General features: G+C 36.3%; 1 protein-coding gene across 1 annotated transcript; it reads right to left on the reverse strand.

The window, feature by feature from the left end:
• Window positions 1–1,762: 1,762 nt before the first annotated feature.
• LOC138308136 (importin-5-like) lies at window positions 1,763–25,212 on the reverse strand. The gene is made up of 27 exons (XM_069249078.1): window positions 25,078–25,212; window positions 23,353–23,433; window positions 22,804–22,996; window positions 21,886–21,988; window positions 21,392–21,593; window positions 20,783–20,908; window positions 20,259–20,379; window positions 19,272–19,359; window positions 17,447–17,553; window positions 16,736–16,860; window positions 16,392–16,481; window positions 15,919–16,092; window positions 15,516–15,616; window positions 13,339–13,456; window positions 13,021–13,104; window positions 12,471–12,603; window positions 12,150–12,211; window positions 11,646–11,802; window positions 11,108–11,280; window positions 10,114–10,225; window positions 9,710–9,765; window positions 6,855–6,977; window positions 5,644–5,718; window positions 5,026–5,170; window positions 4,296–4,524; window positions 3,170–3,311; window positions 1,763–2,715 (listed from the first exon to the last, which is right to left on the reverse strand). The coding sequence occupies exons 1-27, from the start codon at window positions 25,153–25,155 to the stop codon at window positions 2,623–2,625; spliced, it is 3,291 nt and encodes a 1,096-aa protein (XP_069105179.1). The 5' UTR covers window positions 25,156–25,212; the 3' UTR covers window positions 1,763–2,622.

Here is a 25,212-nt window from a genome sequence, read left to right on the forward strand (position 1 = left end):
GTAAAGTTCTCTACATCTCAGTGTGCTTATTACACGTACAGAAGTAAAGTTCTCTACATCTCAGTGTGCTTATTACACGTACAGTAGTAAAGTTCTCTACATCTCAGTGTGCTTATTACACGTACAGAAGTAAAGTTCTCTACATCTCAGTGTGCTTATTACACATACAGAAGTAAAGTTCTCTACATCTCAGTGTGCTTATTACACGTACAGAAGTAAAGTTCTCTACATCTCAGTGTGCTTATTACACGTACAGAAGTAAAGTTCTCTACATCTCAGTGTGCTTATTACACGTACAGAAGTAAAGTTCTCTACATCTCAGTGTGCTTATTACACATACAGAAGTAAATTCTCTACATCTCAGTGTGCTTATTACACGTACAGAAGTAAAGTTCTCTACATCTCAGTGTGCTTATTACACGTACAGAAGTAAAGTTCTCTACATTCAGTGTGCTTATTACACGTACAGAAGTAAAGTTCTCTAGGAAAACATCTGTGTGCTTATTACAATTACAGTAGTAAAGTTCTCAACATTTCAGCTCCACACTGGGAAAGGTTCTAACAGTACAAATTTTGAGTTTTCTGGAAAAACTAGCAAGTCTGCCAATTAAGACTTAGTTTATGTTTCACACTGGGAAAGTTTTCAACAGTAAATTGTGAGTTTTTCCTCCAAGCGAAAGTATAACACAAACCAAACACTGAATGGTATAACAGGGGTGATGATACTAAACAATCACTACAAAGCTAGCAGGAATGTAGGCAGAAATCACCAGCTATAATGCTCCAGTACAATTTTACTTGTAGTCATCAAACTCTCAAAATTGCCTCATTAACCTTTGGCACTGTTTCTAACATTCAGAACCAATTAATCAATATAAAACTCATTTACATATTGGACATTAGGCCAAATTCAAAGTGTTGACTTGATTGTTTTACACAACTTTTCATTGTATGCCATAGAAAACAACTTTTTATACTATAGGAATGAATAGGCATGCAAGAAAAAAACCTCTGAAGGCAAATTTCAGACGGTAATAAATAATAGGAAAAACTTCAACTTTATGCAAGATTCTTGACATCATTTACAAACACTAATCATAATTATTTTGGTCCCCCATTCCCCTTTGAAATTATGTTGCAAAACTGAAATTAAATAAAACGAATGTAAAATATTATAATTGGTATTAATAGTTCATACTGCATTTAAGAAAATCTTTTATTTTTCATGATTATCAAGAGATTTAATCTGATTTTACTACATAAATAAATAAATTCCTAGAAATATTGAAATAACCAGAAAACTGAAATAAAGAAATAATGGGAGAAAAGATATTTCCAAAAATATGAATCATTAGATATTCAATTAAATTAGTGAATGTGAATGATGCCTTCACGAGGATCCAATAGCATTAAATATGGAAGAGATATGGCGATAGCGGGCAGAGGCAGAATCTCAGTTTTACAGCGTACCACTATCCTGTAACATAACAAGACAACATCAACAAAATCTACAAAGCCAGTAACAAAACAATCCGTTAAAACAGGACACAACAAAATTCTTCTAATTCATTTATCCTTAGGATACACAGAAATGAAATCTCATTTCATAGGGTAATTCAGACACAAAGAAAGAAAACGTGGAGAGGATTAAAAAAAAAACAAAACGGGACAACCGCCCTGTGGCACAGTGTAAAAATTAAGTAGCCATACTATATGCAAATTAAGTCCATCATATGCTTTAATTTACTTTAATTACATAAATAATATGAAAGTTTCAGACCTTCAGACAATCAATTGGAAAGCATATTACATCTAATCCATAAAACTTATTAGTTATCATTTATTATCTTTTCTGTAGCCTATTTAGTAATACATCATATGGACCTGATCTTTTAGGGTTGATTTTACTTTGTTACTATTTAATATTAAATATAAAATTAACAGTAAAAGTTACATAAAATTAACCAGGGATCGTTGGTCCCAATGAAACTGGAAGACAAGACCCATGACCAGCAGCTGGTATTCAGACCCATACCAGTATTGGCCTTGAACTTGGTCCAAGAAGTCGGGGGCTAGTTGGACACTGTCAGGTACCTCTGGGCCAGGTCAGATATTATGTAACCAGATAATAGTAGAACAAAACATTTAATTTAACCATTGCTTCCAATGTGTTGGACAAAAACTGGCCACGGGCACTTATAAATAAATCATTGCGTCCATTGTCTTGGCCATAATCATACCAATTCTCCTAACGAGGACAGATGAAGAACTGAAATCCTGCAGCCCACACAGCAAATGAACCATGTTGAATAAGTGGTATTTAATTAGCCACTCATCCCCTTACACGAAGGAGCAGAGTCTTTGGAAACGTCTACTAACACTGCACAGACATCTCATCTCAAATCTAGGAAATCCGAAAAACACAATTGATTTAATTTCAGTTGCGCAGTGTGTAGAAATGTAACAAAAGCCACAGCTCCATGAAATTTTCCCCTGAAATGTCCATCGTTTGATTTAGAATGAACAAACTGGGTGTGTGTGTGTACTATATAGCCAGCAGAATTGTAGATTTGGCGTTAGTGATGATCACTTAAGTAATGTCTATCAAGGCAATGTTAGTCCTCAGCTCTGGGCCGCTGTGAGAGCCTCAGACAGGGCCTGCTGTTGGTCCTGGGACAGGAGGGGCAAGCACAGCTGGAAGAGTTCCTGGTTACTCTGCAAACATACACAACACATTATATTAGATAAACGTACAAAATAAAACATATAAAACCAATACTTCGCCGTAACTAGAAGATTTAGTGAATAACACCAGCATCATGCCGTAAACCAATTTACTTTCACATAGAACATAATTTTGCTATTTTCAATGATGGCCCAAAAATGAAGTCTCAAACAAAGGGATTTCTGTAAGTAAAATTAAACTGCTGTGAAAAAGTCAGAAAATACAAAATAAAGTAACCACAAACACAACAGTAAGTTAACCAATACAGAAACACACTGCCATAGTTATTGGACATCATATCATATTTCTGATAGTTTAAGTACTAACTAATGAGATATACTCGACATTTACTCATTCACGCCTGAAAGTTCATAATGAACTATTCCAGACTCTGAATTAGAAGAGTCCATATGTATCTACAGGGGTGACTGTGTTTACACTTACTTGTACTTGTCGTACTATATTAAGAAGTCGTTTGAACACGTCCTCGTCTGACGACACAGCCTCCTTGTGTAGGGCCTCACCAATTATACACACAATCTGGGGTAGGTTCTTGTTATTTTCACCCAGGATAACAGGATGATTTCTGCACACACAATCAGCATACAAATAATGAAATAAGCTTCTATTTCTACATCTAAAGCTACATTTCATGCAAAAATTTGTCAGTGTAAAAAGAAATAAATATTGATGAAACGTGAAACTGAAATTAGGATTTGCTTGTCAACTAAACTAAATATTTTTGTGTCAAAGAGTTAAAATATCTAAGCTTTTCATGCACAATAGCAGTTTTTTTTCATAAAAAATTCCCAAATAAAATTTCATAAATGTTACTTCCTCACCTCTTAATTTGGCAATCCAATCATAAATATATCTACACATTTTCAACATATAACTCCATGATAATTTTATTTATGAAGAATGACAATGTCCTAAACAAAATTGAGCTTCACGTGAATGTCACATGAAATTCACTTTTTTTTTACCCACTTGATGAAAAGAAATATTGCCTGTGTATTAGAACGAATATACGTACCCAGCCTACTATACCTTTCGGCTGGGTACAAATTGGTCCCTATGTGTCCTAGTGGAGCAGTGCCTCCGAAAATCACTCGGGCACAATTTTCTATACTTTTTTTTGTAGGTTTCCAAGTATATTGTGTGTATACAAGCATTTAAATATTATTTTTATCGAAAACAAACATAACTACCATTCTTAATATCTACCGTACCTCTCACAAAACGTCAAATTCATTCTTTGTAGACTTGCTGTATAAATTCACTGCGGAAAGGTATTCATATGTGTATATGTAAAAGAAAATGTCTCACTGAGAATTTGATATTTTATATGTTTCAGTTTTATTGCCTAGTAGGTAACCGATATAAAACAAGTACAATAAAATGCATGCAAACGTTTAAATTATGGTTTGCATAACCATTACTTTGCTCCATTAGCAGTAATAGGCACCAATTGTAGCTCTAAAGACGACAACATTTTCTGTCTAAAAGTCTTTTGAGCTACAATATTGCAGCTACCTTTGTATATGTGGAAACATTATAAAAATCTTACATTTCTATCAGATCACACAGGTAGCCGTATATATGAGCAGCTTCATCTTCGTCTTCCCACACAGGTAACCAGGTAATCCATGCCCCTAATACCTCGTTTACATTAATTCTGGATGAGTTGTATTTACAGATCTTGGTAACAGCAGATATGGCGTTTTCTGTTGGGTTTACATTCTCTACAGCTCGGGAGTCTGGGTCCTGGATCATCTTCAGCAGTAGGGGTAAGGCCTCTGTTCAATAAGGAAACACATAAGCATTGTGATTAATTTGCAGCAATACTTCCTACTATTTGTGTTGATATTGCCCCCACTCCAAGACTCCTAAATCTTCATAATGATACAATTCAAAATAATGTACTAAGTACTTCACTATACATCCTATATTATATACTTCTTCTAAAATATGTTTGGTGCAATGGTTCATACTTTAACTTATTTCAATATTTCAGAAAATATGACAAGAGTATCAAAAGATCAATATTGAATCACAATTCAAAGAAACTTTTTTTCATTTTTTTTTTTTCAATGATTGTGCCATGTAAAAACAGATAATCCAAACACTAATCCCCTACCAACACAGTCTGCATTAGCAAATTATTTGTACTGCTGGATTCCCTTTTCTTCATCAATAATCAAATATGTTCTGTGTTATTTTTGTCTGGACTGTTGTAAGTCTACTGTATCTTTGTTGATAGGCCAGTGCTAGTCATGCTAAACAAACATAAAACAAACCTGCACAGGCCTGTGCGTAGACATCCCCGCCAAACTGTGCCATGACGCCGACTCCGTAGGCAGCAGCCTGACGTACCTCTGCACTTTTCTCAGTCAGATAAGCCATCATACTCTGTAGAAAGTATTCCTGGTACTTCACAGAATGCTGAAGACAAGTAAACAAACATGGAGAATATAACAAGCAACATTTCTTTCCCAGCTGATTTTTGTAATTACCAAAGTAAAATCCCCAAGAATCTTGTAGCTTTATAAAGCTACATCATTGCTTTGTAAATATAGTATAATTTGTCCTAACCATTTGGCCGGTATAGCCAGGTTTCTTGAGTATCAAATTTTGATTATTATCAATTAAGAAGGTTAATGCCATAAAATTATGCTGGAATAGAAAGAAACAAAGATTTGTAGACATCGTCTACCCACCTCCAATCTAAAGTTATACATGTACCATTAAAACTTTTCCATCTCTGAAAGATACATTTGAACTCTTCTGTTCCCATGTCTAAAGCAGCTCATTTTGAAATTTTGAATGTGATTCTCGGCAGTAAACATGAGGTTATATTCAAGAAAATGAATATGAATTGTGTGAAATGGGAATAGAAAAGTTAAATAAGGTCTTACCGCTCCACAGTGTTCTACCACATCGTCCCAGATACATAATCCCCACTGTTTGTCAGGCCACGGCCGCTCAGCACCCTGTCATAAAACGTAGATATATTACACAAACTAGTTATCAATGGTGTTTGCCAAACAATTGTTACGCAAATTGATGTTCTTAACAGCAATTTGTTTAATACAATATTTTATCTTCAAAAAAATAACTAACAAAATCACAAATTGCAAATAATTCAGAGACTGAGAATTAATAAATTATCAATGACAACGTCTTTAAGACATGAAAGGATAACTGAATAATGCCACTAATATAATACCAGGGCTTTTTCTAGGGTCTCTCAGGGGCCGATAATCGGCCCCAATGAGATTTAGGCTTTCATAGATTTTTCCCCAATATAAAAATATTTTAGATTGGCCTAATAATTGTCCCATCACTTTTGGGATTTGCAATCGAACGCACCCAAAAAATGGCGGCCATGACAGGTGAGTTGACTGGCCGAGAATGCAGGTAAACTAACCAAGATACAGACACAAAACAGCGACCAGGCATGAAAATTGGATTATGAATGGCAATCACCAATTAACACCTCAAGCACAATATCCGAAGTCCTGTCAGTAGGTATTTTTGGCACGGTTAGCATGTTGTGTTAGTACTGCGATGAGTCACAGCCTAGTGTTGAGGTTTCGTCTGCTATTAATTTAATCCGTCAAACATAAGTTGTAAATTAAACATTTTGTTTGAATCCATACTTAGTGCAATATATTTCATTTTCAAACTTCTTTTTTAATATACAGTGCATTTGCCATAATTTCTGCATTGATCAGTTACATTTGTTTTATTTAGGGCAGAATACTTTTCTATTTAAAAATGTTTTATGTAACATCATGCATTTTAAATTACATATTAAAGATAAATTTTGTATTCTCTCCTACTGAACATGGACTTAATGAATCTTTATTTCCCTCTATGTAGTTTGAATGGAAAGACAATGAAGAATTAATAAGATTGGCTATTATCAGTGGGAGCACCTAGATAAATCTAGGTACTATTAGTATCTGTCATTGAAGACAAAATAAGGAGAGATAAAATGCATATTTGGTCATTTTATTGCCTTCTGACAAAAGAACATTTATGTCGATATGCGGATGAATTTTCCCAAATTCACAGAGGGGCCTTTTCCCAATTTACCTAGAAAAAGCCCTGATACACCTCTTACCAATAAGCGGACAAAGTAGCCCATGAGCTGTTCAAAGATTGGCAGGAATTCTTCCTTGTGTGTGCCGAATAGGGCATGGATGATGTCAGCAATTTTACTGAGGACGTAAACATCTTCATCATCCTACGGAGACAAAACGTAAAACATCAACAGAATACTACATAATGTTACAGCTAGGGTTCATTAAAGATAATACAGGTTTTGGTGACAAAAGTTTGGAGTTCTGCAGTTCCTGTTTTACAGCTACTACTTGATACATAAATTTACTATTAAAAAACAATTTTTTATACAGGTGATATAAGTACAATAATGTATTGTCAATTACTCAATATTTCACAATTCAATCATTTTAAGCCTCCTTGTTCTGTAAAAGAGGTTTCATTATCTTTCAGGAGAGGCGGTACAATTGCAATTTCAGGGGGTACCTTTCCATATCATTACCGACTGTGTGGTATCTAATGTATTTTAGCCCAAATCAGGCAGTACCACAGCCAGCAAAAAGTACCAAGTAGCGCCTGATATTGAAACGCCTGTGATATATAAGTTTGTTTAACAGCCTTACCATCCTGAGATGAGTAACTGTAACACATTGACTGGAACACCCCCTCCTAAAACCTCCCAGATACATGGCAGAGGACACAATGGTTTAACAGCCTTAACATCCTGAGATGAGAAACTGTAACACATTGACTGGAACACCCCCTCCTAAAACCTTCCAGATACATGGCAGAGGACACAATGAGTTTAACAGCCTTAACATCCTGAGATGAGTAACTGTAACACATTGACTGGAACACCCCCTCCTAAAACCTTCCCAGATACATGGCAGAGGACACAATGGTTTAACAGCCTTAACATCCTGAGATGAGTAACTGTAACACATTGACTGGAAACACCCCCTCCTAAAACCTCCCAGATACATGGCAGAGGACACAATGGTTTAACAGCCTTAACATCCTGAGATGAGTAACTGTAACACATTGACTGGAACACCCCCTCCTAAAACCTCCCAGATACATGGCAGAGGACACAATGGTTTAACAGCCTTAACATCCTGGGGATGAGTAACTGTAACACATTGACTGGAACACCCCCTCCTAAAACCTCCCAGATACATGGCAGAGGACACAATGGTTTAACAGCCTTAACATCCTGAGATGAGTAACTGTAACACATTGACTGGAACACCCCCTCCTAAAACCTCCCAGATACATGGCAGAGGACACAATGAGTTAACAGCCTTAACATCCTGAGATGAGTAACTGTAACACATTGACTGGAACACCCCCTCCTAAAACCTTCCAGATACATGGCAGAGGACACAATGAGTTAACAGCCTTAACATCCTAGGATGAGTAACTGTAACACATTGACTGGAACACCCCCTCCTAAAACCTCCCAGATACATGGCAGAGGACACAATGGCTTAACAGCCTTAACATCCTGGGGATGAGTAACTGTAACACATTGACTGGAACACCCCCTCCTAAAACCTCCCAGATACATGGCAGAGGACACAATGGTTTAACAGCCTTAACATCCTGGGGATGAGTAACTGTAACACATTGACTGGAACACCCCCTCCTAAAACCTCCCAGATACATGGCAGAGGACACAATGGTTTAACAGCCTTAACATCCTGGGGATGAGTAACTGTAACACATTGACTGGAACACCCCCTCCTAAAACCTCCCTGATACATGGCAGAGGACACAATGGTTTAACAGCCTTAACTGGGTGAGTAACTGTAACACTTGACTGGAACACCCCTCTAAAACCTCCATGATACATGGCAGAGGACACAATGGTTAACAGCTTAACATCCTGAGATGAGTAACTGTAACACATTGACTGGAACACCCCCTCCTAAAACCTTCCAGATACATGGCAGAGGACACAATGGTTTAACAGCCTTAACATCCTGGGATGAGTAACTGTAACACATTGACTGGAACACCCCCTCCTAAAACCTCCCAGATACATGGCAGAGGACACAATGGTTTAACAGCCTTAACATCCTGGGGATGAGTAACTGTAACACATTGACTGGAACACCCCCTCCTAAAACCTCCCAGATACATGGCAGAGGACACAATGGTTTAACAGCCTTAACATCCTGGGGATGAGTAACTGTAACACATTGACTGGAACACCCCCTCCTAAAACCTCCCAGATACATGGCAGAGGACACAATGGTTTAACAGCCTTAACATCCTGGGGATGAGTAACTGTAACACATTGACTGGAACACCCCCTCCTAAAACCTCCCAGATACATGGCAGAGGACACAATGGTTTAACAGCCTTAACATCCTGGGGATGAGTAACTGTAACACATTGACTGGAACACCCCCTCCTAAAACCTCCCAGATACATGGCAGAGGACACAATGGTTTAACAGCCTTAACATCCTGGGATGAGTAACTGTAACACATTGACTGGAACACCCCCTCCTAAAACCTCCCAGATACATGGCAGAGGACACAATGGTTTAACAGCCTTAACATCCTGGGATGAGTAACTGTAACACATTGACTGGAACACCCCCTCCTAAAACCTCCAGATACATGGCAGAGGACACAATGGTTTAACAGCCTTAACATCCTGGGGATGAGTAACTGTAACACATTGACTGGAACACCCCCTCCCAAACCTTCCCAGATACATGGCAGAGGAAACAATGGTTTAACAAACATAATAAAACAGGCTAGAACCCATTTTTAGGGTAAGATTCTGAAGCAGAGAAACATTTGGCGAGCATGTTCGAAAATTTCAGTTTCTCACAACCTCAACATAGTTCCTCTTTTTGTCCCTAATATAGAGATAAATGGTTCTATGATGCCTATTAGAACTTACCTCATCCATAAGTTCATCTTCTACATCCTCATCATAATCTTCATCACCTCTCTTAGCTACCAAAATGAAACCACATTATATACATGTTGTATGTTGTATGGGTGATATCAAACATTTACTTCAATTGGATCGGATAATCCTATAGAAATATATACTGATGTTGGGTTCTAAATTATACCAGTCCATACTAATCCTGTATCTGTTTGATATAATCTCTTAATAATGTACACTATTTCATCAAATCACTTGTATTGATGGTATCACTTAACAAGTTCTAGAGTCTCAAGTTTGAACAGAATTTTAAGAAAGCCATTTCAACAGATATATGTCAAACATTATGAACTACATAACAAGGTAACTCATTACATGCTGTGTTGGCCGTTTTGTGACATGCTCAATCTTACCTTGTCTTTCGTCTTGTTTCTTAAAGTGTTCCTGGAGCTGTTTATCTAAGAGTTGTGTCAATAAGTTAAGATTCTCCATTGTTAAACAGCCTTTTCCAAGTTTTTCTATACACTGTAAAGAAATAAACATATACAGTGCCGTGCCAAAAGTATTTGGTCACAATGGCGGTGTGTTAACGTCGTGTCAATAACATCGCTGAAAATGGCCTTGGCATTAATTGTAAACGTCACTGATGATGACGTGCGTCATTTTTAGGTTTGCGTATGACGTCATGTTACGTCACACATTTTTTTTTTTGGTCGTCACATTTTTTTTTGTCGTCTGCTTTCTGTTTCGCATATTTTAAGCATAGGTGTGTTCAAATGTTGTTCTGTTTATTATCTTGGACAGTGAAATTGGTGCTCAAATAGTAGATTGCCCTGGGTTTATTCAATGATTAGCATTTTTATGGCATCTTTAGTCAATACAGATGCCAAAATTTGCAGACAGTCATGCTTTCAGATATTACAGATAGGATTATTTTAAGATTTAACTCAATAGAATTATGTCCTTTAAATACCTTTGCAAGGGAGTTCATATGTTCTGGAAGTGCCAACTGTTATATGTATACAATCAATGTACAGTGATTTTAAACCTTATATAACTGGGGTAAATTGCTGTAAATGATCCCATAACCCCCTATTTTTTCCCCAATTACAAAGAAAAATTCCCCAAATCAAATCGCTGAAAAACAAATAAAACCCGGGAATCTCTCCCCTCATTGTTTAATCTAAAAACAAATTACTGAAGCTGTTGTGACGGTCATCATCCTTTGATAAAATGAAACAGTTTACAGTTCTACAATATCTAATCACCTATAATACCATGTTCAGTAATGGGTACATTTTCCCCTAAACTGCTCTTTTTGCGGTTAAAAATTCCCAATTTGTAACAAAAACTTTTCCCCCAAAATACCCTGAAAAATCACTGATGTACATCCTTCTGGATTATTACCTTTGCCAGTGAGTTCATGTGTTCAGGTAGTACTGATTGTTCAGGTTCGATCTCTATGGCCTTAAGAAGGTGTGGACAGATATATTGCCACATCTCGGCTACATACTGCTCTCCACGAATCTTAGCACAGTCTATAAGGAAGGGAAGACTTTCGGACGCTGCTATCCGTATATCTGTAGAAGAAAACGGATTAATACAATTCAAAACTAGATCTGTAGTAAAAATTAGTGCGATTCTAAATGATGCATGTACTTGCAGTCACAAGGTGAACTTTGAGACAATTTCATACAATGCATCCCTGACTTTTCAAATAAATATGAGACAAAAATGTTTTTTTTTATGTGTTTATATCCCCCCCCCCCCCCCACCAAAGAAAATGCACAAGTATCTACATCTGAGTTATCATCAGATAAGTTGTCATAAGACAAGGATTTCAGAACAAAAAATGTTAATGATTTATTAATTTATTACATACAACTTAAACTTTTATATTTTCAATTACAAAATAAGTACAGTTAATCATATTCTATGAACTTACCATCATGGAAATAAAATTTGAGAAGAGGCACCATGATTTTGACTACTTGTTCTGCATATTCGGCAAAGGCTTCCTTGAGCTCACGAGCATAACATACTAACATCTGACACGCTGTGGCTTTCTCCTCGAGTCCTGCTGTACGGATACCAAAACTTTGCTGAAATAATTACAGACATATATCAACAATTTTAGAAAATATGACTGCTTCTTGTATGTGTTTTGAAGATGAAAGACTTTGAATTCTGACAATGCCACAGAGATAAATCAAAATGCTGGAATACATTTCTGATGCAAAATTGTAAATTTAACTTAAATGTTTTAAAATTGTCCATGCATGTGACAATTTTTTCACCATGTTATTTTTCAAATATGGATGTTGGATAACAAAATTGAATTTTGTCACGAAATTATTCTCTTAATTGGCTTAAATAACTCTTAATTAGCTGCAACAAATAATCAATTCACATTATACCACAGCTGTTAGATCCTCCGAATATATCTTACCTGGTCGCCCACGGTAACAAACTGCCAGTCCTGATCATTGTACATTTCCTTCATCTCTTCACCTGTAATTAACACATACACTCATCTTCACCAAATGTTTAAATCATAAAATTGTTTTTTATTTTGTTTTTTTCATGTGCAACGGCACTAATGTGAAGTCACAATTATATCTGACCAAGATGAGTATGTAACCACATAGTTATCTCAATAGATGGAATTACACTTTATAAATCAGATTTTGCCAAACATTGCAATCCCTCCATTTCTTGGCAGGAATATGAAACAATATACATGTAATTATTTCTCTTGTTCTGGACTTACTTTCCAATAGGGCCACCTCCGGCTTCAGTGAAGCTGCTTTTAGAACTGGACCAATGACTAGAGGCAGATATTGCTGAAATTCTTTCCCTAAAATTTTACACATTCTGGCCCACGCAGAAATCATGTAGGAAATCTGAAACATAAAGAACAAAATTTCCATGCAATATACCATTAAAAATATCGCAGGAACTTTTTATATCATATGGTATTTAAAAGGAGTTATCAGGACACAATTTACAGATGACAGAATGTAATCGTAAATTTAATATCTAACATTAAATCTAATCACACAGCTGAAGACATTTAACCAGACACAAGGTCATATGATACCAACAAAATTTTTAACGATAAAGACCACCTGTTTAATAATAATATCACTTTTCTTGGGTCTCAAATGATAAACTGTGACATAATTGAACCTCTACCTATAAAGACCTATTTCCTCCATCCCTTGGGTGGTCTTTAAAGACAGGTTTGACTGTACTTTAACATTGATGACAACTCAAAAGAGGACACAGCTGATTGGCTGAAAACTACATTAGTGTGTTACCTGTGGGTCGTCGTCGGCTAGGTCTGCCTGTTCTGTTTGAGATTTCAGTAAAAGCTGCATGACCTCACTGCAGTCCTGAAGGAACTATAACACCACACAACATAGATCAGTTCCATTTACTGTACAAGGATTTAATAAATACATTTTAAGTCAAGACTTTTACAAGGTATCAAGCCAGGAGGTAATCAATGATGTGATATAATGACCAGTCTGTCACATTGGTAGGAATTTAGGTCTTGGAAAAGTGGATTTGCCCATGTTTTGATTGAGAAATGAACAACAGATTTTTTTTTTATAATTGTACCAGGTCAAACTTACCTTATCTTTACCTACAGCTAGACCTATCAAACTTATACACTCAATCGTCTTTCCTCGCAGCAGTCGAAGCTCAGTCTGATTTGCCTGTTGTACAATGTATTTCAGTGAGGGCATAAATCTGTAAAGACAAAAGAATCAGAAAAATCAGAATGATGTTAACAGGATATAAGTATTTAGTTGTTATACACTGTTTAAAGTTCAAATATATAATACCTTGACAAAGTCTTTTGTAGAAAGACTTGTAGACTGGACAACATGATTTGCACACTACTAAAGAAAAGTCTTCTAAACATATCTTCTTGCTTAAATAGATAGAAAAGCTACAAATACTGGTAAACAGTAGAAGTAGAAGACTGCAGATGGAGTAATTAGAAGAAAAATTCTAGAAGTAGAAGAGGGCAAATCAAATTGGGCTTCGGCATTTGTTTGTGAGGATGACACCATAATGACAGAGAAAAGAGCAGACAAAACCTGCTCACAATCACAGATGATGCTGTATATCAAAATCAATATAATAGCCAAGGGGTCAGATACTATCTAGCAAAGAGGTGTCATCATCAAGATTAACCTTCATATCTTTGAAGTACATCACTCCCCTCATTTCGTTTGGATATCTTTTTTACACAAACAGACACAGAAATGTTCTAATTGAGCAAACATTCCTGACAAGTTATTCATAATTTGCACATACAAAATGTTTTTAATACTTAATTGATTTAAATTGTCCATACGTAACCTTAAGCAGTAAGTGGATAGAAAATTGGTTGTGAATTTGCAGAATATCATTTTTAGAAAACAAAGGTTAGTGGGGGTCAGATACTATCTAGCAATAAGGTGTCGTCATAAGGAAACACCTTCAAACTTGCAGAGATCATCATTCCCTAGTGTAGATTCATTTTGATTCTGTTCTATCAATGTATCTGTCTGGTCTGATGATGTGTAGGTGTGTATCTAAAATGGAATAGCGTTGAAATGAATGTGTATCTGGGGTCAGATACTATCTAGCAAAGAGTTGTCATCATCAGGTGACCTTCATCTTGCAAGTTACATCACTTCCCAATTCTTAATTTCCTAGTGTGGTGTATTTTAAAACATCCGATGAAACAGAATTGCACAGGAGCGTGAACTTGGTATGGTAGGTATGTGGAAGTCATACTATTTTTCTAGCTAATCCTTATGATCTCTAAAGACTAATCAAACATCTACCTGCCCTAAAGACTCACTGATGGTACCCATAGAAAGATATCAAGAGGCTTGGGGCGGAAAATATGTTTTACTGAAATATCCAAAATATGAAGTCTTAAATAACACCCAGAGATATTAATGAATCCTTTTTCAAAGTGGGGGCATATTTGAATTATTTCTAAGGTAAACCTGTGGGGTCAGATACTATCTAGCAATATGGTGTCATCATAAGGTAACACCTTCATATACTTGCAGTGATCATCATTCCCTAGTCAGATTCATTCGAAAGGTCATTAAAAAATCTGTCTGACCTCATAGCTCAAAATTAAATATCTTTATCTCTGGAAGGAATTCATTTCAGGTACTATTTAACAGAGTAGATCAGTAAATCAACTTATATTTGTTGTGATTTTATTTCTCATAGATCTGTCTGACCTCACAACTCCAAAATCTATCTCTGGAAGGAATTAATTTCAAGAACTATTTTAAGGAGTAGATCAGTAAATCAATTTATAATTGACTTTGTTTCACATCTCATGCAGACATTATTTAATCTAAAAAAGAATTTAATTTCAAAATCTAAAAGCTGCATTGTACAAATAGTCGACACTTTTACAGAGAAAATAATTTTTGCACATTTTGATTGCCTTACAAATATGGAAATCAATTGTATACAAAATTAATTAGATTCACAGTAGTGTATCAATGTGGTTTGGTATGCGTGTCTAAATGGAACAGCATTGAAATGAAAGATTTCCGGGTCAGATACTATCTAGCAAAGAGGTGTCATCATTAGGTAACACCTTCATATTGCAAGTTACATCACTCCCGTTGCAATTGTTCTAGTGAGATGTGTTTAAAGCATCTACTGAAATGTAATGGTCTAAAGCATAATAGCCCTGGAGTACCAAGAAGGTATGCTCTCCATCTAAATGGTGTGTTACACATTAAGTTATTACCTTGATGATGTGTTGATAACGTATAAATCTTACCTGTCGTAATACTTTTCAAACTTTTCCTCCGCTGTATCAGCCACAGACGCCAGCGTTGTGACCACTTGCTCTAGAACCATCTTGGTGCCCTTCTCCATCAACTGCAATAAAATATCAATTCAGTTGTTTATCTTCTGCTTGACTAGAGAAAGTTATTTGCGACTCATGCTCCAGACAAAGAATTTTATCTACTTCAACTTACTGTTTTTCTGCCCAACAAAAAGAAAACAATTTTGATTTATGCTCAAGAATTTAACCTACTCTGAATTACTATTCTTCTCAACAAGAGACTCCTGCTATAGACAAAGGATTAAATGTGCTGAAGAACCTCACAAACAAGTCATACAAACTGATCATCACCTGTATCCTGACCAGACACCAATACATAATGTATCATACTCACCTCCTTGAACTTGCTAACCAGGACTTGCTCTAACTTGAGTATGATGACATCGAGATACTGTACAAGTATAGTTTTAGGGCAGTCCTCACTGAAGTTTACCAGGGCTGCAGCACCGTGTGCCTGTACTCTTGGATTGGCGTCATCGTCCATCACCATCAGTAGGGAAGGCACTACCTACATGTCACACAAAAATCACAACGTCATTCTCAACAAAATATTCTCTCAAGCATTTCCTTTTTCATAAATGACTTTAACAATGTATTAATACATGTAATCAGAAAACGTCCAACTAAAACAAACCTGTATTACTACATTTCTTATATAGTTTGCTTTTTAAAAGTATTAATTACAATCTAAATTCTCTCATAACTGATCTATACACAATTTATCATATTTCATTGCTGGTGTGTGTTAAGCTATGGTTCTCCACAAATGTGATTCAAATAAATTTTTTAAAATATTAAAATCCTTACCCTTTCGTGGAACTTTTTCTGTAGAACTGGGCCAAAATCTGTTGAAATTTGTCCTATAGCATTACAAGCAGCATACCGAACCCGTGGATGCTGTAAAAGGAAAGATTAAAAGCATAATTATCATGTCAATGACATCAATGTAAATTCTAATGGTACTAACCATCATGTTTAATATTGTTTTAGAAAATTAATACCAGACTTATTGAATTGAAATTAATACCAGACTTATTGACCTTGTTACCTGTTTGACATTTAGTTATGAAATAAATTGTAATTCTGAATTGTCCAAAGGACATGAAAATGAAGTTTGTATGTATATGAAGACAATTAATACCAGTACTTACAGGATCCTTGAGGAAGGGTAAGATGGCCTCTACCACATTGCCCAGCATCACCTCCATCTGTTGGTGGCATCCCTCACCACAGGCAGATATCGCCATCAGGGCCGCATGTCTGTACCGCCAGTCATCTACAACATAGTGTTCAATGTCAACTTGTGTACAATGGTAGGATTGATAAACCGGTAAACCACATTGATACATGTGTATATGGGAGGTGTTAATGTATAGCTGTTATCTTTACAGGGATGATATTTTCGTGGGACATTGCTATGATTGCAGCATTTGGTTCTGTGAAATGGTTGACATTATAGAAACCCTCAAGTCAGATCGGAAAATTTTGAGTCAATAAAATTTAAAAATTTTTGTTGGAAGATTAAGTTCGAAGAGTTTGACATGCAAATAGAGTATCCAGTAGACCCTGGATCTGTCTTAAAGTATAGTTTTGAGTCCAAAAAATCAGATTTGACTCGCAGGTTTAAAGCACATGTCCATTTGTCCTATGTCTTCTCTCCAGATTTCTGAGATTTCTCGATTTCTGATTTGTGATTTGACTTCTGAATTCGATGAAATCAGGGATCAACTGAATATGTTGGTGAAAATAACTGACCATACGGTACTCAAAGAATTCAATTAAGATTTTAAGTGTCCAGCCATCTAACATTAAATTTTATCTGGAAAGTCATTGCCACTTCAAGCCTAACAGTTCTTACTTACTGTTTTGTAACATCTGTGGGATATTTGCCAGGATGTGAGGGAGAGTTGTCTTTCCTCCGAGGGCGCAGGCCAGGCGGTCTAAAGCACTCTCAGCCGCTATGGCGTTACTGTAACAGGAAACAAAATAGTCTGTGGTTAATATTACCGCTCATGTATAACAAGAGATCCCAGAGGGATCTTGGCGCCCACCTAAGAACGATCTTTGTCTGACAAAGGAAAGCTTTTGGCTTTAAGCAAGCTTTTACTACATATTTCTACACATGAAATTTCAGAAAGATCCTTTGACTGCTTTCTGAGATATATAACGGTAACAAACTTTAATTATCAAAATCCTTGATAGCTACCTGTCGGCCATCTTGTTCACCGATCGGTCCTAAAATGCAATATGCACAACTACACCCCTAGAAGAACCTGCACATACAATTTGAGACAGATTTCTTCAGTATATTCTTAGACATAGCGGAAAAAAACTTCAATTGTCAAAATCCAAGATGGCGCTCTGTCGGCCATCTTGTTCACTGATCGGTACCAAAATGCAATTTGCATAACCAGGGACCTAGGGGAACCTGCACATGAAATTTGAGACAGATCCCTTCAGTACTTTCTAAGAAATAGTGGTAACAAGCTTCAATTATCAAAATCCAAGATGGCGTCCTGTCGGCCATCTTGTTCATCGATGGGTCTGAAAATGCAATATGTACAACTAGACCCCTAGGGGAACCTGCACATGCAATTTGATACAGATCCCTTGTGTACTTTCTGACAAATAGTGGTAACAAGCTTTAACTATCAAAATCCAAGATGGCGGCCTGTCGGCCATCTTGTCAATCAATCGGTCCCAAAATGCAATATGCACAACTAGACCCCTAGGGATATCTGCACATGCAATTTGAGACAGATCCCTTCAGTACTTTCTGAGAAATAGCTGTAACAAAGTTCAATTGTCAAAATCCAAGATGGCGGCCTGTCGGCCATCTTGTTCATCGATCGGTCCCAAAATGCAATATGCACAACTAGGCCCCTAGGGGAACCTGCACATGCAATTTGAGACAGATCCATTCAGTACTTTCTGAGAAATAGCGGTAACAAACTTCAATTGTCAAAATCCAAGATGGCGGCCTGTCGGCCATCTTGTTAACCGATTGGTCCCAAAATGCAATATGCACAACTAGGCCCCTAGGGGAACTTACATGTGAAATTTGAGAAAGATCCCTTCAGTACATTCTGAGAAATAGCGGTAACAAACTTTAACTATCAAAATCCAAGATGGCTGCCTGGCGGCCATTTTGTTGACCAATTGGTCCCAAAATACAATATGCACAACTAGAGCCCTAGGGGAACCTGCATATGAAATTTGAGAAACATCCCTTCAGTACTTTCTGAAAAATAGTGGTAACAAGAATTGTTGACGGACGGAAGGACGGAAGGACGGACGGACGGACGGACGGAAGGACGGACGACGGACCACGGACAAAAAGCGATTTGAATAGCCCACCATCTGTTGATGGTGGGCTAACAATTATCAATATACCAACAGAGATCGGTTTTCAGCAAAGTATTGATTATTGATACTTAAAAATACATGTTTTATCATTTAACATCTAAACCTACTATTTTCATTATATTAAATTGAAAATTCCCAGTCCAAATCAATTTATTCTAAAACATCATTCAAGTAAGAGCATTTCAATTAATGGAAGCATCAGCTATATTCAATAATTACAAGAAATTAGGTCTCCCGTATTAAACATTACATTTTAATCCAGTAAATTGTTTATGCCTACAAACACCTGGATGAGATGAATATCGACCAATAAAAACCAACCTTTCTGTATCTTCCTCCTCAGGTTCGTCCTGTAGTGCCCAGTCGTCCTCTTCCTCAAGGTCCACCATCAAGGCTAGAATCTGTGGTACTGTAATATAAACAAACCGGTATTTTATGCATATTTTATCGAGGAAAATAACCTACGCAAATAAGTAGAATCCACTGTAGTTACACAGAGTAGGGAAAAATATGGATGAAGAACTTCATAATCCATTTTCATTTCTATTTACAAATGTCACTAGAATATGATAATTACATCTTCAGGTTTTTGCATGTGTAGTCTCAAAATTTATAAGAAATGAGTCTGAGTTACAATTTTAGCACTAATCAATATATCTTTAATGGACAATTCTTCCACTTCCCTACTTTACAATCACCAAGTCAGATAAAGTATCTTGTTTCAATTCAATAGAGCTAGTGTCTGGACAAAATCTCTAAGATACTATCTCCGTATCCATCACCAGTCTGTGACGTTAATTATTTTTGCTGCTAGTCGTTTGGACTTGTAAACCCCACAATTTTACTAGTCTGACTATTTAATTACTAGTCCAAATTAAATACACAGCAGTTTTGCTTCAGCATTTCAGTCATAATCAGTTTCAATTTTTGACCCGAACTACAGTCTGGAAGCATTTGTGAACACAAATTCTCCCAAAATGATGCATCCGGACTGAAATAATCAGTTACAGATGCGCTCAAAAATATGTTGAAAAATTCAATTGACCACTGCTATTGTAAATATAGTATATACCGATTGTAATCGGGTGGGGAGCCACTACTCCAATCAGACTAGTTCATTACAATTGGCACTAGTCTGGCCTTTAAATTACTAGTCATGGCCATCGGACTAGTGCTAAACGTCCCAGACTCCATCACCAACAACCTTACACATATAATAGACTGTTCTCTCCTTCGAGTTGGAAGAGTTCAAATGTGTCTCCAGGGGTAATGTGTTAAATCTGAATAGCAATTATTAAAAGGACATACCAAGGAGGGACATGAATTTGCTGAATTTACGGACCATGGCCGGAGCTGTCTCAGACAGAGTTACAATAGCTTCCATCCCCAACTGTCTCCATGAGTCATCCAAGTTGGCATCGGACACAATCTACGAACAAGAAAATTCATACATTTTTTTTATCAGTCAAAGCTATAAGGACTATGATGACAATCCAAATTTTTCATTTATTTTAGTTTGGTGTATACTCAATTGTATTTGGAAAACACAAAGCCTGAGCATCCAATTTGGTTCAAATAGCTCACAAGTATTTGCATATTACAGACTTATCCGCACTTGTGGGTAACATTAGGTATTGATTGTGATGTCATGTATTTGCTCTGTAACATACAAACAAAGACTGCAAATTCACATGATATTGTAGATTGAACACAGCTCCATTGCTTGATTCAGACAATTTTCCCCATGGATCTCTAGCCTGGTTTCTTATCACTACCTCTGACACTAGGTTCCTTAGCCTTTGTTATCAAACTGTTTTAACATTTCTCCTTACCTTCAGGCAGAAAGGTATTATGTTGTCGAGCTGGCTGCGTAGGTACTTAGGGACTGTTTCTGCTAACTCAATCAGACATTTCAGCAAGCTGTCATCCTCTTGAGCATTTACACTATCAACCATAGCCTAACAACAGAAAGTAACACATTTCATCACAACAATAGAAAGTAACACATGTAGTCACAACTTGTTTGAATTACCTGGTCTGATACCACTATTCTACTATGTCTCTGAAAAGTCTATATATGATGTTTTAGAAGCCAGATCTGACTTTAGACAAAGAGGCTAATATAGATTACAAATTGTTTTACATTCACTTTGCAAGAAATCTATGAATTGAAGTCGAGCCATGTTATATAAGTTTTTCCTTCAATACAGGTCAATGAAGAAATGTTTGAAATGATTCAATGTTTAAAATATCAAGGGTCTAATTCTAACATGAGCGGCTTTATAATATAAAGGTTCCTAAACAAATTCAATCATTTGATGTACCCATGTACCTCTAGATTGGCATGTCTTAATAAACTCATTTGATATATGTTATTACACGTCTTGTGACATTTAAGACAAGGCTGAGCCGTCAAGTTATGTGATATTACACCGTTATACCTGTAACATGGCAGGCAGCAGATCTTTGAAGTGGGCAAGGATAGACTGTTGTTTGTCGTTTGCCACAAGGAAAGCTGAGGTGGCCTTGACTGCCTCGACTCTCACTTGGAGGTGATCACCGTCGTTCAGGTTGGCATTCAACATCTGTTTGATAACATCTAGGTAGTGGTTTTGTTGGTTGCCAAATATACCAGGCACATTTCTGAAAACAGGTAACATACAATTTGGAAAGGAGTGACAGATAATTGTACTTCGAAAATCCTATCTTTACTATTAGAGAATTCCACTTTATGGACGAACACTACAATTCTATGTAGAATCTATAGGCTCTCAGAAACACTGCATTTTTAGCATTGAATTCAATACATTCCTCAATTATTAATTCTGAACCTTTCTCAAAAAGAATAAAAAAAATGTTTCCTTATTTCTTATATAAATACTTATGTTCACTCCACTTACGAAAAATGTCTTGTTTTGTTGCATGTCAAACTTACGTAAAGATATGCAGAGCACTTTCTCGCAATCCAGCATCTTCATGACTTGCACATTCAAAGAGAAACTTCAATATTTCGGGCCATGTAACATTTTCGTCATCATCTGTGTAAAAAAAGTGTATTGATAAATCATTCCTCTTGACAGTATTGGAAGTCCATCTGTAAAAAGTCCCCAAATAATTTACTAATCAACCAGAATCTGTAAAAAGTCCCCAAATAATTTACTAATCAACCAGAATCTGTAAAAGTCCCCAAATAATTTACTTATCAACCAGAATCTGTAAAAGTCCCCAAATAATTTACTTATCAACCAGAATCTGTAAAAAGTCCCCAAATAATTTACTAATCAACCAGAATCTGTAAAAAGTCCCCAAATAATTTACTAATCAACCAGAATCTGTAAAAAGTCCCCAAATAATTTACTAATCAACCAGAATCTGTAAAAAGTCCCCAAATAATTTACTAATCAACCAGAATCTGTAAAAAGTCCCTAAATAATTTACTAATCAACCAGAATCTGTAAAAAGTCCCTAAATAATTTACTAATCAACCAGAATCTGTAAAAAGTCCCTAAATAATTTACTAATCAACTAGAAAATTAAGCTTGTAATTTGATTTATCAGTAAGACTTTGGAGATGTCTACCCATTCACCCCTGAAGAAGCCTTTAGATTCTTCTAGTTCAGAGGCTGGAATAGCCAACTTTTTAATTTAAGGGTTGAAAGAGTTAAACCATTAACATCAGTCAAGAATGGAAGTTAATTAGGCCACATTTATTTTACCTTTCTAAGATATTTGGTTTTGTTTGAGAGATTCAATTCCTTATTAATTATACACATAGAACAACTAACAGGGATTACCTGGGAAACATCACAAGTATCTAGATATACAGGGCATTAACAAGAGTAACAATAACTACCAATCATATTCCTGGCAAGCTCAGCAGTAGCGTCACAGACTTTACGTCTGACAGGGGGAGTTAACTCTTCCCTGATGGCAATCATCATTTGTTCTTTAACGGTTGCCTTCATTTCGTCTGATAACGTGGGCCAGCTCTCTTCAAAGTTACAGGAAAATAAACGTCGCAGTAAAACTGCAGACATTGTCCTCGTCTGGAAAAAGAAATAAATATGTAAATGCTAAACTTACCAAATAAATCTTGTCAGACTATTCGATCTTAAAATAATACAAAATGAAATTGTAGTAGAGAAAATAATAGAAGCTACTCCACAAGAATCCTCATCAAAATATATTTTTTATCTTTAGTTCATTATACAACAATACAGAATTGATCAGTGATGACTAGGTAGCTAAAACAGTGAAGCATCCGGCAATTGATTGAGAGTCTATGGCTATGTTCAAAGTAACATGGTCTGGCTGTTTCTCCTCTCCTGTTTTTAAACAACTTTTATTTACCTGTACATCAATAAAATATGACAGATTAAAATTTTATATCATTTTAAGGTACCTCAATGGAAGCATTGCTGTTTTTCATTGACTGGACTAAGAATGGGATCTTCGTTGCAGCTGGAATCTTGTCATAGTTCTCCTGTGATAAATAAAACATACAATTAGCAAACAGATTTTTCTAAATTTATTATTACTTAATTTTCATGCCATTACAATTTTACGGTTTTACAAAAACACACACAAATTAATCACAGACGTTTTGACAACTGCAGCTACGCATTGTCTTCTGTACATCTTCTATCTAACATCTGCTATACTTACAAAGATGCATCCTCCACACTCCAGGGGTTTCGATCAATTACCATCTCTACACCCCTGGACTATCTCATAGTAAAACTGGAGGCAACAGAACAGGTAATTTAGTCCTTTGATGAGCATCAAAAGAGCTGTATAACAGAACACTGTTGTTGGATGTGTGGCTTTGAAGTTTGGCTACTCTCTTTCTGTAGTCTCCAAAGAAACGTTTTGCTGGCCTGTTATTGGTTAAATGTTTTTTTCCTTTGAGCTGCCTCCAATTTTACTATGATAAAGTCCAGGGGTGTAGAGATAGTAACTAAGTGATCGGAACCCCTGGAGTATCCAGGATGACCGAAATGTTGCTAGGTTGTACGAACAAAAAACCTTGAAAATAAACTGTATTGGGACCCAATTAACAGTAGTCGTGATTGTGTGCATATCTATTCTGTGTCAAGATTTCAAAATTAATGTCTGGAACTGCTCGCGCATACTTCATGATGATGTTGTTTTGTTCATGTGGAAATAATGTGTTTCACGAGATGCAAACCAACATTTTTTTCCCAAATCATGACTACTGTTCCTTCACAACTACTGGTAGGGTCCCAGTATAGTATCAGTAGGGATAAACTTTTTATCAACTGATCAATTGAGTATGGGAACAGAAATTATAAATCAGTCTAGTGAAGCATTCACTAACACTTGTCTACATCAAAACAGAGTGAGGGCAAGTTGGAGGCTTAAATACACTGCAGTTAATTAAATATTTTGTATGTGTATTGTAAAGTTGAATAAGACAAGCACTTGTTGCCAAATCAGGATGAATTAAGAGAAATCCAGTTAGAATGTTTACAGGAAAGATTCAGACACAACATGTTATTGGCTCAATCCTAAAACTATTACAATTAAAATACCTTACTAAAATGTATAATGGTATTTCCAAGATAAAAACTCAGTCATACAGCCATGCAGTTTTGTGAATCTGGGGTAGGGCCTAATGGACGAGCGGGGGGGGGGGGGGGGGGGGGGGTACTGTATGCAAATACTATTTTCATTAGTCACTGCTGAGCTAATCATCGAGTTATTATCGTAATAATTGACCAGACACTCAATTCATTCAATACAAACTTGATTGTAAATGAAGTTTTAGCGAAATATGACGAAAATAACTGATAAGTGACCGACTCAAAAGTGACTGGTCCGAAACATCATACACGCCTGTCACAGCAATGTCAGCACGTCGTGCCAGACAAAACAATCTTTTTACCGATCAAATAAAATTAAAACAAAACACAAATATTATATTGTATCAAAATAACGAGAATATTTGGTTAAAAGATAGGCGCAAAGTCAAATCCTGTCACGAATGAATGAAACATGGCGGAAGTTCTGAAACACGTGTTCTGTCAGTAATTTTTTCGTGGAGTAATCTTCTAGAAAATCCTGGCTTAAATGATGACAGAAATTAATATTTTCTCATTGTTTTTACCTCTGATCGTGTTCTGACATCATTATCAGTGCTCATCAAGCTCTCTAAGAGAGCTTCGAACTGTGCCTGGTCAGCCATTTTTCCTCGTCATGCCGTCGTGAAAAGAACGTTGACCTTTCAACTTACATATTCCCG

Source organism: Argopecten irradians, chromosome 14 (genome assembly GCF_041381155.1).
Source record: "Argopecten irradians isolate NY chromosome 14, Ai_NY, whole genome shotgun sequence".
In the NCBI taxonomy this organism is placed as follows: domain Eukaryota; kingdom Metazoa; phylum Mollusca; class Bivalvia; order Pectinida; family Pectinidae; genus Argopecten; species Argopecten irradians.

Coding starts and splice junctions, on each gene's coding strand:
- LOC138308136 (XM_069249078.1), bottom strand. CDS start 25,155: ATGGCTGACCAGGCACAGTTCGAAGCTCTCTTAGAGAGCTTGATGAGC. Junction 19,360..20,258: donor CAAATTCATGTCCCTCCTTG/GTATGTCCTTTT, acceptor TTTATATTACAG/TACCACAGATTCTAGCCTTG. Junction 5,171..5,643: donor TGGTAGAACACTGTGGAGCG/GTAAGACCTTAT, acceptor ACTTGTCTTCAG/CATTCTGTGAAGTACCAGGA.